The 15,000-nt window shown below is 39.8% G+C and overlaps 2 protein-coding genes across 3 annotated transcripts in view; one reads left to right on the top strand and one right to left on the bottom strand.

Annotated features, from left to right (window-relative positions):
* Positions 1 to 13,973, top strand: part of CalpC (calpain C) — a 32,343-nt gene extending 18,370 nt beyond the window's left edge. For both annotated transcript variants that reach the window (XM_027368787.2, XM_027368788.2), the window contains exons 3-17: positions 4,823 to 4,892; positions 6,421 to 6,538; positions 6,870 to 7,010; positions 7,197 to 7,458; positions 7,595 to 7,767; positions 7,928 to 8,100; positions 8,394 to 8,488; positions 8,644 to 8,757; positions 8,916 to 9,034; positions 9,173 to 9,345; positions 10,334 to 10,392; positions 10,576 to 10,723; positions 11,080 to 11,196; positions 11,335 to 11,393; positions 12,845 to 13,973. In XM_027368787.2, coding sequence (XP_027224588.1) covers positions 4,823 to 4,892; positions 6,421 to 6,538; positions 6,870 to 7,010; positions 7,197 to 7,458; positions 7,595 to 7,767; positions 7,928 to 8,100; positions 8,394 to 8,488; positions 8,644 to 8,757; positions 8,916 to 9,034; positions 9,173 to 9,345; positions 10,334 to 10,392; positions 10,576 to 10,723; positions 11,080 to 11,196; positions 11,335 to 11,393; positions 12,845 to 12,871 — 1,848 coding nt within the window. In that variant the 3' untranslated portion in view covers positions 12,872 to 13,973. The remainder of the gene's footprint in view (positions 1 to 4,822; positions 4,893 to 6,420; positions 6,539 to 6,869; positions 7,011 to 7,196; positions 7,459 to 7,594; positions 7,768 to 7,927; positions 8,101 to 8,393; positions 8,489 to 8,643; positions 8,758 to 8,915; positions 9,035 to 9,172; positions 9,346 to 10,333; positions 10,393 to 10,575; positions 10,724 to 11,079; positions 11,197 to 11,334; positions 11,394 to 12,844) is intronic.
* A 748-nt stretch (positions 13,974 to 14,721) lies between these two features.
* LOC113816728 (uncharacterized) overlaps positions 14,722 to 15,000 on the bottom strand; it is a 13,483-nt gene continuing 13,204 nt past the window's right edge. Inside the window, exon 7 of the mRNA XM_027368786.2 lies at positions 14,722 to 15,000. This exon is cut by the window's right edge and continues 1,066 nt beyond it. The gene's annotated coding sequence lies outside the window, so the exon portion shown is untranslated.

The raw sequence follows: 15,000 nt of genomic DNA, 5'->3' as shown, positions 1-15,000 counted from the left end.
AGGAGAAAAGGAGAAGCAGAAGGGTGATAAAAACAATAAGGAAGAGGAAAAAAAAGAAGGAAAAGGGGTAGTAAAATGAGTAAGGGATAGACAAAGGGAAATGCAAGAAAAGAGAAGAGAAAAAACAAGAAGAAAAGGGCAGAGAAGAAGAGGGAAAATAAGAAGAAAAGAAGAAAGAGAAGAAAGAAAAAGAAGAAGAGAGAGAGAGAGAGAGAGAGAGAGAGAGGGAAAGAGAGAGAGAGAGAGAGAGAGAGAGAGAGAGAGAGAGAGAGAGAGAGAGAGAGAGAGAGAGAGAGAGGGAGAGAGAGAGAGAGAGAGAGAGAGAGAGAGAGAGAGAGAGAGAGAGAGAGAGAGAGAGAGAGAGAGAGAGAGAGAGAGAGAGAGAGAGACATCTCCAAGGAAGGCATCTCAAGGAAGGAAGGAGAAAGGAGAAGCAGAAGGGTGATAAAAACAATAAGGAGGAGGAAAAAAAGAAGGAAAAGGGGTAGTAAAATGAGTAAGGGATAGACAAGGGGAAATGCAAGAAAAGAAGAGAAAAAACAAGAAGAAAAGGGTAGAGAAGAAGGGAAAATAAGAAGAAAAGAAGAAAGAGAAGAAAAGAAAAGAAGACCGCAATGAGAGAGAGAGAGAGAGAGAGAGGAAGAGAGAGAGAGAGAGAGAGAGAGAGAGAGAGAGAGAGAGAGAGAGAGAGAGAGAGAGAGAGAGAGAGAGAGAGAGAGAGAGAGAGAGAGAGAGAGAGAGAGAGAGAGAGAGAGAGAGAGAGAGAGAGAGAGAGAGAGAGAGAGAGGGAGAAAGGAAACAAAAGGAAAGATGGGAGAGGTTTCAGAAAAGGTGCTGTTGGTGTTGTGTAATGGAAGTTGTCTTAGGAAATGACTTGCGTTGGGAAATGCGAAGGTGTTCCATAGCACTCTTTTCGCCCGACTTCTAGAAGGTATAGGAACGTGAGACTTAGTTTGGTAAGAATGGTAGAAGTGATGGAAATAATGGTAATGGTATAATAGTAATGATTTTAATGCAGATGGTAATGGTAATGATAATATTAGCAAGAGCAAGAGCAACAATGTTAATAATAATGTTGAAAATTATTATTATGATATTGGCAATAAGGGTAGTAGTAATGATAATGATATTTGTAATTATGATAGTGATGATGATGATAATTATAATGATGATAAATATGATAACGATAGTGATGATAATGATCATTAAGCTCACTTACCATTGTTATTAATATGCTTAATTTTATCTTCATAATCACTGCAATCATCATTTTTACTGACCTATGCAATATTTGGCCTTTATATCAAGCACCCGGAAGCAAGGATCATCAACAGCGTCAAAATCATTAAATCAATTAATCAATTAGTGCGAGCGATTAATAATAGTAATATAAAAGACCCAAGAACCCTCCCCCCCAAAAAAAAAAGATAAAATAAAACAATAAGTAGATAAATAAAGAAACACAGGTCATGGGTCACAGTCAGCATAAATGCAACCACGCAGACATCAGTGGGAATAAGGTTTTGCAGGAAGGACCGCAATTTAGTTAATTTGTCTCGCTAAAGAAAGTGTTCGATTTAATCCGAAGAGAAAACGTGAAACTAAGAACTCTTCTCGATGTACGATTTTCTTTTCACTGTTTTTTTCTTTAATTACCTTAAAAATAAATGCCTGTAGCGAAAACCGGATGCAGAATAACCTTGGGTCAATTGTCAGAGAGAGTTATAATAATTCTTATTCTTGTTATCATTATTGTCATTATTATTGTTATTATTATCATGATCATTATAATTATAGTTATCATTATAATTATATATATTGTTTATTATTATCATCATCATCATCATCAGCAGCAGCAGTAGCATCATTATCATCATCATTATCATTATCATCATTATAGATATTTATCTTATTAGTGTAGTAATAATAGTAATCATCATTATCCTTAAAACCATTATCATTATTATTCTTGTCATTAGCATTGTTACTGTTGTTATTATTACTATTATTACTATTATCATCATCAAGGTTATTGATATTATCATCATTATTATTATCATTCTATTGTTATTATTGTTATCATTAATATCATTTTTGATTATTTTTTTCATGATGATGATGATTATTATTATTATTATTAGTAATAGTATAATTATTAAAACTATTGCTATCATTATTATCATTATCATCATATTGTATTGTATTATTATATTGCTTGCCACAATCACCGGACATCATCATCATTGCTGTTACTCTGGTTATGGTTGTTATAACCATTATTCATAAACCAAGGATATTATCATTATCATGATCATCATTATTAGTATTGCATGATTTATACTGCTTTCTAATAATGCGAAAGAGAGAAACAAATAAAAAGCTTTGTAAAATAACCTCAAATTCCGCAAACTTTGTCGCTCCATTTTACCACAGCTATAAGTTCAGTTAAGACACCATAATATATATATATATTTTTTTCCTTAACTCGAAGAAATAATCTCGTAAAGGGTTGGCGTTTGGCCATGAAATACCTCATCACGTATAATTCCGCGCCAACTCTCACTTCTCTGTTTCTCCGACGTAATAACCCGCACAAAACGTTTATCGACACTAAAATTCCAGAGCAGTGTGTTTATGTTTTTCTGTTGGCGCGAGCGGTGAGCGGGTGACTTTTTTCCCGCTGTGCAAGTTGTAATGTTTCGAGGTCGCTGTCGCCTCTGGGATCGTGTAGGGAGGAGGGAGAAGGAGAGACGGGGCGAGGGAGAGAGAAGGAAGAAGGATGGAGGGAGAAAGGGAGGTAGAATGATAGTGAGAGGGGGGAGGGAGAAAAGGAGATGAGGACGAAGTGGGGAAGGATGAAGTGGAGGAAGAAAGAGGGTGAAGGAGAGGCGGAGGAAGGGAGAGAGAAGGAAGAAGAGGGATGGTGGGAGAAAGGAAGGTAGAACGATAGAGATAGGTGGGAGGGAGAAAAGGAGATGAGGACGAAGTGGGGAAGGATGCAGTGGAGGAAGAAAGAGGGTGAAGGAGAGGCGGAGGGAGGGAGAAGAAGGAAGAAGAAGGATGGAAGGAGAAAGGGAGGTAGAACGATAGAGAGAAGGGGAAGGAGAAAGGGAGGTAGAACGATAGAGAGAGGGGGGAGAGAGAAAGGGAGATGAAGACGAAGTGGGGAGGGATGAAAACGAGGAAGAAAGAGGGTGAAGGAGAGGCGGAGGGAGGGAGAGGAAAGGAGAAGAGGGATAGAGGGAAAAAGGGAGGTAGAACGATAGAGAGGGGGGGGGAGAAGGGTAGAGGGAAAGAGGATGGGGAGGAAGGGAGAAGGGAAGGGTTAAGAGGAGGAATAAGAAAAGATAGAAGAGAAGGAAGAATTTACAGGCATGGAGAAGAAGACAGAGAGGGAACGAAAGAGGTAAGGAGAGGATGACGAGGGAAATGAAAGAAGTGGAAGAGAGAGGGGAAGAAAGAGGAGGAAGGAGAGGGTTGGGGGAAGAACGAAAAAGAAAGGGGGAGGAGGAGAGGAGATATGACGCAAACGAAGCATGGAGGGAAAGTAAGAGAGGGAGAGAGCGGGAGAGGTGGATAGGGGGGATATGTGTATGTATATATATATATATATATATATATATATATATATATATATATATATATATATATATATATATATATATAAATATATATATACACATACATGCATACACACACACACACACACACACACACACACACACATATATATATATATATATATATATATATATATATATATATATGTATATATATATACATATATATATATATATATATATATATATATATATATATATATATATATATATATATATATATATATATATATATATATATATATATATATATATATATATATATATATATATATATATAGAGAGAGAGAGAGAGAGAGAGAGAGAGAGAGAGAGAGAGAGAGAGAGAGAAGAGAGAGAGTAGTTCCTTAACTTTTTTGTTCGTTTTTTTTACCTGCCTGTAGACAACCTTCCATTCCATTATTCACAAACCAAGGCTAATTCGGTCTAAATCATGGGACAGATTCCCTCATTTATGAAAAGTGGGTTTCGTTTTCCAACTTTAATTTTTTTGTAATTATATCATGAACGAAAGTCATCGAGGTGAATATATATATATATATATATATATATATATATATATATATATATATATATATAGAGAGAGAGAGAGAGAGAGAGAGAGAGAGAGAGAGAGAGAGAAAGGAGAAGGGAGAGAGAGAGAGAGAGAAAGGAAAAAGGAAGGAGAAAGAGAATAAAGAAAAAGGAAAACGGACAGGCAAATTGACAGTGAATGATGACAAAAAAGAGGGCGGAGTCATTGAGCCGCAGTCCTTCCCCGGGGAGGTGATGGAAGGCAGACATTTTGCCATAGTAGTTCCTTAACTTTTTTGTTCGTTTTTTTTACCTGCCTGTAGACAACCTTCCATTCCATTATTCACAAACCAAGGCTAATTCGGTCTAAATCATGGGACAGATTCCCTCATTTATGAAAAGTGGGTTTCGTTTTCCAACTTTCAATTTTTTTTTGTAATTATATCATGAACGAAAGTCTTCGAGACGAATGCACCAGAATGAATATGAATGGACAACTCCAAAATGATTTCGTACCGAAAGATTACGTACCTAAACGATAATTGCAAAACTCCCACAGTCTCCTTTATTCTGTCACACACACGCCTTTCCCACAAACAGCGAATAAATGAATAAATGAAACCAAATGAACAAAAAATACACCATGGTTAATTTGACGGAAAATTAATTCAGCCTTTGACGTGTTGCAGGAACTGGTGCAGAATCCGATCTTCATCTCCGAAGAAAATTACCAGTTCGACATCGTCCACGGCAAGCTAGGTGAGTGGTGCCAGCGCATGTTCACCCTTTTACTGCATCGGGGGCTGATATAACGAGGGAGATAGAGGGTGAGATAAAGATAAATAGAAATATAGATAGAGAATGAGACACAAATAAGTGAGAGAGATGGGGATAGAAACAGAGATAGAGAGAAAGAGAAAGAGAAAAAAGAGAGACATAGATAGAGATATATAGAGATAGAGAAAGATAGAGATAGATAGATAGAGATAGAGATAGATAGAGATAGAGATAGATAGAGATAGACAGAGGTAGATAGTTAAAGAGAGAGAGAGAGAGAGAGAGAGAGAGAGAGAGAGAGAGAGAGAGAGAGAGAGAGAGAGAGAGAAGGAGAAAGAGAAAGTGAGATAGATAGAGAGAGAGAGAGATCGCTCGCTCGGGGATGGCAGCCTTCATGCTGCGTGAGCAACGTATGATTATCCTCCCTTACGGGTCCTTGTCATGAACAGCGGGCGTAGGCGGGGCCGCCCCCGGGACGAAGGCAACCGTGACCGACTGTGCCTGACTGGTGCCATTCACAATCCTCCTGTTCGTTCTGTAGCTTTTTATTGGCCTTTTTTCATCTTTTGAGGATTCATTTTTTCTCGTCTGACTTATTTCCGCCCCTACGTGCATCATTCCTTGTATGCCTCGATGTGGTTTCTTTGATGAGATCCTTTACGTGTGATTTCTCCCCCGAGCTTCGTTGCTCTGTACATGAGGCGTTTTGATGATACATACATGCATACATACATACATACATACATGCATACATACATACATACATACATATATACATACATACATACATACATACATACATACATACATACATACATACATACATACATACATACATGCATACATACATAGATACATACATACATACATGCATACAGACAAACAGACAGACAGATAGACAGAGTGGGAGTGGAAGTGAGAGTGGAAGTAGGAGAGGGAGTGGGAGTGGAAGAGGGAGTGGGAGAGGGAGTAGGAGTTGGAGTGGGAGTTAGAGTGGGAGAGGGTGAGGGTAGAGGAGAGGGACAGGGAGAGAGAGTGGGAGTTGGAGAGGGCGAGGGAGTGGGAAAGGGAGTGGGAAAGGGAAAGCGAGTGGGAGAGTGATAGTGGGGGTGGGAGAGGGAGTGGGAGAGAGAGAGGGAGTGGGAGAGGGAGTGGGAGTAGGAGAAGCAGAGGGAGTGGGAGTTGGAGTGGGAAAGGGAAAGCGAATGGGAGAGTGACTGATAGTGGGCGTGGGAGAGGGAGTGGGAGGGAGAGTGGGAGTGACAGTGGGAGAGGGAGTGGGAGAGAGAATGGGAGTCGGAGAGGGAGAAGGAGTAGGAGTAAGAGTACGAGTGAGAGTAGAAGATGGAGAGATAGATAGATAGATAGAAAGAAGAGAGATAGTAAAAATGCTTTACAACCGTGTTTTTTCAAGAGATGCTTTGCTGTTGGCTCTCCATATTGTCGATTCACACACGTTTTAATTTGGAAGGATATCGAGCATCTTGTTTCATGGAGACCATCTTCACAGGTGACAGGTGGTTCGTGTCGTGCCTGGGATGCCTCCACCTGACGAAGGGCCTCTTCTACAGAGTGGTGCCAGCCGACCAGGACTTTCAACCCGAGGCCGGCTACTGCGGTGTATTTAGGTGAGGCGGGAATACTTAATGGTGTACTCAAATCACACTCCGTTCTCGTTGTATCTAAGGTGGCATAGCAACGGTCGCTCTAACTCTTTCTGAAGTTGTAGAGCTAGTTTGAATGGATTTCCTACTCAACCTGCTTCATCATGTCAGTATAACGTCTAATATCTGTATAACCTCAACTTTCCTCCCACATACCCATATAAATGTTACTTGCTGTTGAATCTTTACTGAAATTGCCGAAAGAAAAGTTGACTGGAACTGCTTTAGGAATTCGCCAAACGTACCAGTATTTGTGACTGGCTAAATGCAGTTCTAAAATGCCTTCGCCCCCCAGATTCCGCGTGTGGTGGTGCGGCGAGTGGCGGGAGGTGCTCGTGGATGACAGACTTCCCACCGTCAACGGAAAGCTGGTGTTCGTCCACTCGCAGTCAACCAACCAGTTTTGGCCTGCGCTCTTGGAGAAGGCCTATGCAAAGTGAGTGGTGCTTAGCGAGTGAACTGAGCGAGAGAACTGTACTTTAGCAACATGACGTTAGACCTGTCTGCGACTCGATTGTCCCAAGTAGCGTCAGTCAAGAGTCAAGAGGCTTCACAGTTCTAATGGAAATGTGAAGTAGATTTTGCTGTATAATTCCCGATAAACAAAGTCCCTTCCTTCTAGGCTCCACGGGTCCTACGAGGCTCTGAAATATGGCACATCCCTGGACGGCTTGTCGGACTTCACGGGCGGCGTGGCGGAATGCGTGAGCTTGCGGGCGGATCCCACGACTTGCGGGCGTCTCCTGGCTAAACTACTTGACCTCACATCCATCGTCACCGCCGTCGTGACTGGACACAACCATGGCCAGTCCAAGATGCAGCCGGAGAAACTGGCCAATGGCATCGTCATGGGCGTCAACTACCGCATCTACGCCATAGAAAAGGTACTAGTCATAGCTACCCAGCATCATATATAGTCATAGCGAAATATATGTATCGCTCTATCCTTGACATTCTTTCACACCGCCAGTGCCTGTTCACCTGTACTCTTGCACACTCTACCATTCCTGACGTTTGCAGGTTGAGCGATACAGTGGGGAGCAGGTGAGTCTGGTGCGGCTGAGGACTCCCCTTGGAACCAGCGGGGAGTACCTGGGCAGCTGGAGAGGGCGCGACGCCCCGGAGTGGGACGACGTCCACCAGCATGAGAGGGACCGACTCAACCTCAAGCTCACACCGGAGGGCGAGTTCTGGTAAGTTTCACCCCATGCCCGAAGGGTATCCAGAAATGACGTTTATGAAAGGCATATGCAACGTATACAATTATGTAGCTTCTAATAAACCAACCCAATCAGACGCCGCAGTTCTATATCCTGAACAACGCACATCAAAACCTGATCTGTTTCCCCACAGGATGTCCTACAGTGACTTCGTGCGGACGTTCACGCAGCTGGAGGTAATCCACCTGGACGGGGAGACGTCGCGGGACGAGCCCTCCCTGCGCCACAAGACGCCCTGGACGTCCCGCGTGTACCAGGGCACGTGGCTCAAGGGCGTGACGGCGGGTGGGTGCAGGAACAACGCAGGTGAGGGGCGTGGCCTGGCACGGACGAGCAATGATGGGTGGGAGGGGAAGCGTCGAGTGACGCCTCTTTGAACAATGAAAATGAATTATGTTTAAGAAGAATGACAATAAAATGAAAGTAGTTATTTCAAAATCTGATTGTGTCACGGTTTAAAGTACTGGAAAACTGTTATGCATGTTCTCATCCTAATTCTTATAAGAATTAAGATAATATATTTAAAGACTAAGGAAGGAAGCAATCTTACCGGTGATCAGGAGGCAAAGAACCCGCTCTCACCCCATATTTCCCCGCAGACACCTTCCACATCAACCCGCAGCTCCACCTCATCCTGAGCGACATGGAGGAAGTCGTCATTTCCCTGAACCAACATTCCGTCATGGAGCCAAAGGTATTTCACAATACATATTTATATATATTTCAATCAGTGATTTAGAATGGAAATTTCTGTAGAATTTTAGAAATGGAAATAAATTAATCTTTTAATTATAGTACAAATATTGTAAAGTGTTGATGTATTAGTGTATACTCAATGTCTGTTTTCAGGTAATAGGTTTCACAGCCTACCCACTCTCCAAGAATGGCCTCGACTCCATCAGCAAAGCTTTCTTTAAGAAGAACAAATCACTCGTCAATTCGCAGTACACCAACAGCCGACAGGTTAGTTGCCGTCTTTCTCTTTACTGAATATTACTTTTACTGAATATTATATCAGAGCTCATGAACCATATGTTTTGCGGATTATTTGTACTACAATTGGCAATGATGACGACTGTAGTTATAACGAGAAGGAAGGTAAAGCGTTCAAATCCGGACAGGTGAGCGAGCGAGTGCAGCTGGAGCAAGGGGGGTACATCCTTCTGCCGACCACCTTCGAGCCCGGGCAAGAATCTTCCTTCACTCTGAGGGTGTTTTCCTCAAAGCCCCTCAAACTCAAGTGAGTTCTCAGGGAATCAGAGTGATACATCTTTTATAAACTCAAGACTAATAAGGACATTCTGTGCTAAGGGGTTTACTTTGAAAATAAAAAACGCGACGCAGGCCTCTGATTTACGATAATCACTTTGACTTTCAGGTTAGTAGACACAGCCCCGTCCCTAGTGAAGCCGGCGCTGCTGAAGGCCCGAGGCTCAGTGGATGGGAAGAGCCTGCAGCAGTACGAAGCCGTGTTCCTCCAGGTGGCCGACGAACACCGCACTGTAAACGCCTTTGAACTTCATGAGCTGCTCGAGGCTTGTTTGCCAAATGGTACGTGACAGTTTAGAAGCAGAGGAGTGCGTGTGTTTAGCCATGCCGTAATGTCAAAGGCTGCGTTTCCTTTGCGGTGTACAGGTATACAGAAGTATATTTAATTAAATAAATTCAATTTGATATTTCCTATAACTCTGCCATGGGGAAAAAGAGGTTACAAAAAAGCTACATTTACGGGAACAAAGGAAACGATGGGTATAGTGCCTGTTGCTTCCGTAGAACAGATACTATACCATCTCATCTGCATTCAAAAGTTCTGACGAATTGAGGAAGAATGTCGAGAAATTATTTTTGGTGTGTTGTGAATCAATTATTCCACAAGCTTTGGAAAGATGCCAGTAAAATGTCCACAGTTCTCTACAGCCTTGACTTAGAACAATTTGATTACATCCATATAATGTCAACAAGGAAAGAGTAAATTTTACGAAATAAACAGTTGTGTGAGGCACTGCTCGGTCCCGTTTTCTTTAAAGCGAAAACACACTTTAGAGGATGGGAAAGATTATTTGAATACGTCCAAATGACATCGTTGCATCTCATATGATTATTACCTTCAATCTGTTTGCTTCCAATTAATTTACATTATGATGTAATTTATTAATTTATTAGCATCGTCATGTCAACATTTATATAATTATCATAATTTTGTCAGTTACCAAATAATTACCGAAACGGACTTGTCAGTTACCTGATTATCATCGTCAGCGTGCCAATTACAAAAAGTTATCACGAAGTGCAACAAATAGATTGCTTCAACTTAAGGAAAGAGGCCATATATCTATACTTTATTTAGATTTAAATTCCTTAACCCTGAATTTCTATGTTGGTATATAACGTTTCCTCGATCTCCACAGTAAGTAACTAATTATACATGGAAAAGGTATTTTTAGAATTTTACTCTACTTAGCATTATAATACATAGGGTTGAACATCATGCTATTTTAATAGGATTATGTAAAAAATAAATTTTTGTTTTTTTTTCCAGATTACATCAAGAGTTGTGCTAGTCTTGACATCTGCAGACAAGTCATCCTGGCTCTAGATGTATCCTTTTTCTGCACGATAATCACAAATACGGACAGAACATATTGTAACTGTAACTGTAAAATCTAAATCTTCTGAAAGAATATTATTATTTTATTATAGTTTAGGTTACTTGGGTGGAATATAGATAAGCCTCCGCTATCTTTCTCCATGAATCCGTTTTCTTCCTTAACCAATGCACAGAGTTCAGCGACGGGGAGACTGAAATTCTCAGACTTCAAAGACTTGATGGTGAGTCTGAAATTCTGGCAGAATGCCTTCAAGAGCCACACAAAAGAGCGAACTGGAATCCTGAAAGCTGAGAGACTTCGGGATGCCTTAGAAGATGTCGGTCAGTATTTCTGTCTTCTTCTTACCATCTTTATGCGGTAAGGAAGGAAAAAAGGGGAGTGATGGAAATGACATTTATGATTATTTTCATTTTAAGTCATATGGAGTTCTGGGAGTTCAACTACAATTCTTGGTCTACTGTACTACAGGCTGTATGTTGTAACTTGCAATTACTGTGGAAACATTACATAGCATCACTGAAGCAATATTACCTAAACAAGCATAAAAAACAAACTCGAAGAAACTACAGATGCCAGGGTAGACAGCACCTTTTATGGTCTGTCATAAAAACATGTTAGAATATGTTTGATTATGCCTCAAGTGCAGATTATATTCACACCCCATGATTTATCTCAGGATTTCAACTGAACACGGAGGTTGTGTCCACACTGGTGCTTCGCTACATGAGAAAAGACGGAACGCTAAGGTTCGGGGACTTTGTCAGCGCAGTGCTCCACCTCTCCGTTGCGTTCAGTGAGTGTCACGCTTTATTTGCAATCAATGAATCAATTCTTTTCCTTGTCTTTTTAGAATGATGATTTATACATAATGGGTTCACGTACAATTTATCACAGTGAAGTGGTTTTTCATGATGTTCGTTCACCTTTTCAGATATTTTTGAGAAGCGAGACCCTCTACAGAACGGCGCCGTCAAATTCTCACTGGGCGAGGTTTGTTTTTTCTTTTTGCATTTTGTGGCATGATCTTGAAGCATAAAATGATCATAAATTGATGGATAAGACCTGTTGTCGTCGGTCTGAGTATTTACAGATCTACAAATATGCATATGTAATGTGTGTGTGTGTGTGTGTGTGCGCAAACGTGTGTGTGTGTGTGTGTAAGAGAGAGAGTGAGTGAGTGAGTGAGTGAGTGAGTGAGTGAGTGAGTGAGTGAGTAAGTGAGAGAAAGAGAGAGTGAGTGAGTAAGTGAGAGAAAGAGAGAGTGAGAGTGAGTGAGTGAGTGAGTGAGTGAGTGAGTGAGTGAGTGAGTGAGTGAGTGAGTGAGTGAGTGAGTGAGTGTGTGTGTGTGTGAGAGAGAGAGTGAGAGAGAGTGAGTGAGAGTGTGAGAGAGAGAGAGAGAGAGAGGGAAAGAGAGACATCTCAAGGAAGGAAGGAAGGCATCTCAAGGAAGGAAGGAGAAAAGGAGAAGCAGAAGGGTGATAAAAACAATAAGGAAAAAAAGAAGAAAAAGGAGGAATAAAATGAGTAGGGCATAGAGAAAGGGGAAATGCGTGTGTATGTATGAGAGAGAGAGAGAGAGAGAGAGAGAGAGAGAGAGAGAGAGAGAGAGAGAGAGAGAGAGAGAGAGAGATAAAGAGAAAGAGAAAGAGAGAGAGATAAAGATAAAGAGAGAGTGAGAGGAAAAGAGAGAGTGAGAGATAAAGAAAAAAGAGAGAGAAAGAAAAAGAGTGAGAAAGAAAAAGAGAGAAAGAGAAAGAGTGAGAAAGAAAAAGAGGGAGAAAGAAAGAGATATGAAGAGGAAGAGAGATAAAGAGGAAATAAAGAGAAAGAGAAATAAAAAGAAATAGAAATAAAGAGAAAATAGAAATAAAGAGAAAGAGAAATAAAGAGAGAGAGAGAGAGAGAGAGAGAGAGAGAGAGAGAGAGAGAGAGAGAGAGAGAGAGAGAGAGAGATAGAGAGAGAGAGAGAGAGAGAGAGAGAGGAAGAGAGAGAGAGAGAGAGTGAGAGGAAAAGAGAGAGTGAGAGATAAAGAAAAAAGAAAGAGAAAGAGAAAGAGTGAGAAAGAAAAAAAAGAGAAAGAAAAAAAGAAAGAAAGAAAAAAAAGATAAAGAGAAAAAGATAAAGAGGAAGAGCGATAAAGACGGAGAGAGATATGAAGAGAAAGAGAGATATGAAGAGGAAGAGAGATAAAGAGGAAGAGAAATGAAGAGAGAGAGAAATGAAGAGAGAGAGAAATGAAGAGAGAGAAATGAAGAGAGAGAGAAATGAAGAGAGAGAGAAAAAAAGAGAGAGAGAAATAAAGAGAGAGAGAGAGAGAGAGAGAGAGAGAGAGAGAGAGAGAGCGAGAGAGAGAGAGACAGGGAGAGAGAGAGAGAGAGAGAGAGAGAGAGAGACGAAAACAAAATCCTCGTTCACCAAACCTCACCATTTTCCTTTGCAGTGGCTGAAGTGTGGACTCATGTGCTGAGGCATTAGACTAAGGCAACGCAAAATTATGTGAAGACTAGCTTTAAACATTGTGCTATAAATACTCATGTGTATGATTCTTTTATTGTATATAGTACGTTATATATATATATTTTAGAGTTTATGTATTGAGTGATTGTCTATGTGACACTCGTTTCCTGTGTTCATTTTGTTACGAAGCATGTAAGAAAAATGTATATTGCTTTTCATATACTAATTACAGAAAGAAAATTATTCCATTTCAAAGCACTTTTAAAAATGATGTACAGCACGGCATAAAATGATACTCTGTCCGATGTAATTATCTTTTATACTCGCATAATTAGAGTTTATATAACGAAAACTTTTTTTGTACATTTATTGCTAATTTTATATGTACATACAACTGAAAATAAACGGTTTTATGCACATTAGTTTGCTGCAGTTGCGAATACCCAAGGCAGCCGTGCATGGTGGATATTTATGGAAGCCCTTTCTTGTCTAATACGCCCCGAAAGGGATATAGCATGGCTGATCATTATTTTCATTTCCGCTATCAATATTATCACCATTACTGTTATAATCATAATAATAATGATAAAAATAATAATATGAATAATAATGACAATAGTTATTATTATTATTGTCATGAGATTTATTATCATTATTATTATCATTATCATTGCCATTATATATCATATATACGTATTTCTTTTCTTCTTAGCAGTATGATGATTATCATTTTCATTATTATTGTTCTCAGTTAATTATTATTATTGATAATAGTTTTATCATCAAGATCATTATCATATATGGTTTCTTCATTGCTGTTGGTTCGAAAAAAATCAGAAACATTTCTTGAGTTGCAACAGCAGAGATGGCAGCGGAATAAATTTTCTGTTTAATTCGATTGCCAAAGGAATGTGAGGGTCGTGGTATTGTAAAATGGTGTAAAATGAATTGTAGATATTACTCTATGTTACATACTTCAAATGTTTATGTAATACTTTCTGATGCATGTCAGTTCAAGTAAGTTCAACTGCTACTTTATTTTGCATTGTACAAAGACTGCATAACTTTTCCTATCAGTGTAATATTATAAATAAATGTTTATTATCATGAAACCAAACTTTTCAGTTGAATATGACATAGTACTTTTGTGAGAATGTATTAAAATTCCAGTTTTTATAATTTTCTTGACCCCTGAAAAGAGCCTGCGCTGTACCTTTTCTACGAACTGAATGTGAAATCCGGCTTTATGGTACCAAGTGCTTATTTTTATTACATTTTACTAACTGGTTGCGATGTAAGTGTGTAGCATACAAAGAAGTGAAGTCTCCGGGGGCACAAGAAGAGTGCTTTAAGGGCCAAGGTTCCTCCCCATGAAGGGCAATGGGTTTTGTGAGGTGGGCAATTTAATCCCATTTCATTGCAAGATTGCTTACCGAGAACTTGACGTGGGAAGTTTCATATGAAAGAAATACCGTGTAAAACAGAAAATAACAGGGAAGGATAGGCTTGCAAGAGGACAGTACCTGACGCAGGAGAAAAGTAAAACAAAATGAAAAATTGCAGTAAAAGGCGTAAGAAAGATGAAGTCAAGAAGGGCCTCGAGGCTGCATATATGTGGAAGCGTAGACTTGCACGGTCCAGCGCGTAGGGGAGCGTACGCACACAACTGCTGAGGTGGAAGGGTGCTGAGTCCAGTGTTTCACGCTACATATGTTCAAGAGACACCAAAACAAATGTATCTTATTTACAGTAAAAGGAGAAATAATGATAGAATAAATATAAACGTGAGCATGTACAACGAGCAGCTCATACCAGAACGTGACTGCGTAAGAAAGAAGGAAAGAAAAAAAAGAAGACAAATTTAGATATTCAACATTTCGTAGCAAATCGTTCAACATAAATTAATTAGGATGAGGAAGAAAATATGGTGTGTGAAGCACACCAACACATTACACCAAAAATATTGTTAAGATCGCCTTATTTTGAGGACATACAGGGGCATACATTGTAACATCTGTGCGATAAATAATCATATTTTCAACGGAAGTAAAAATCAATAAACATAAGCTCAAAAGACACAACTCGTAGAATGTTACTTATTCTAAGACATGGTCATAGTATTCATCAGTTAGTCATCGT

Source organism: Penaeus vannamei, chromosome 19 (genome assembly GCF_042767895.1).
Source record: "Penaeus vannamei isolate JL-2024 chromosome 19, ASM4276789v1, whole genome shotgun sequence".
In the NCBI taxonomy this organism is placed as follows: domain Eukaryota; kingdom Metazoa; phylum Arthropoda; class Malacostraca; order Decapoda; family Penaeidae; genus Penaeus; species Penaeus vannamei.
Note: the sequence above shows the minus strand (reverse complement) of the source record. Positions and strands in the feature narration are given on the sequence as shown.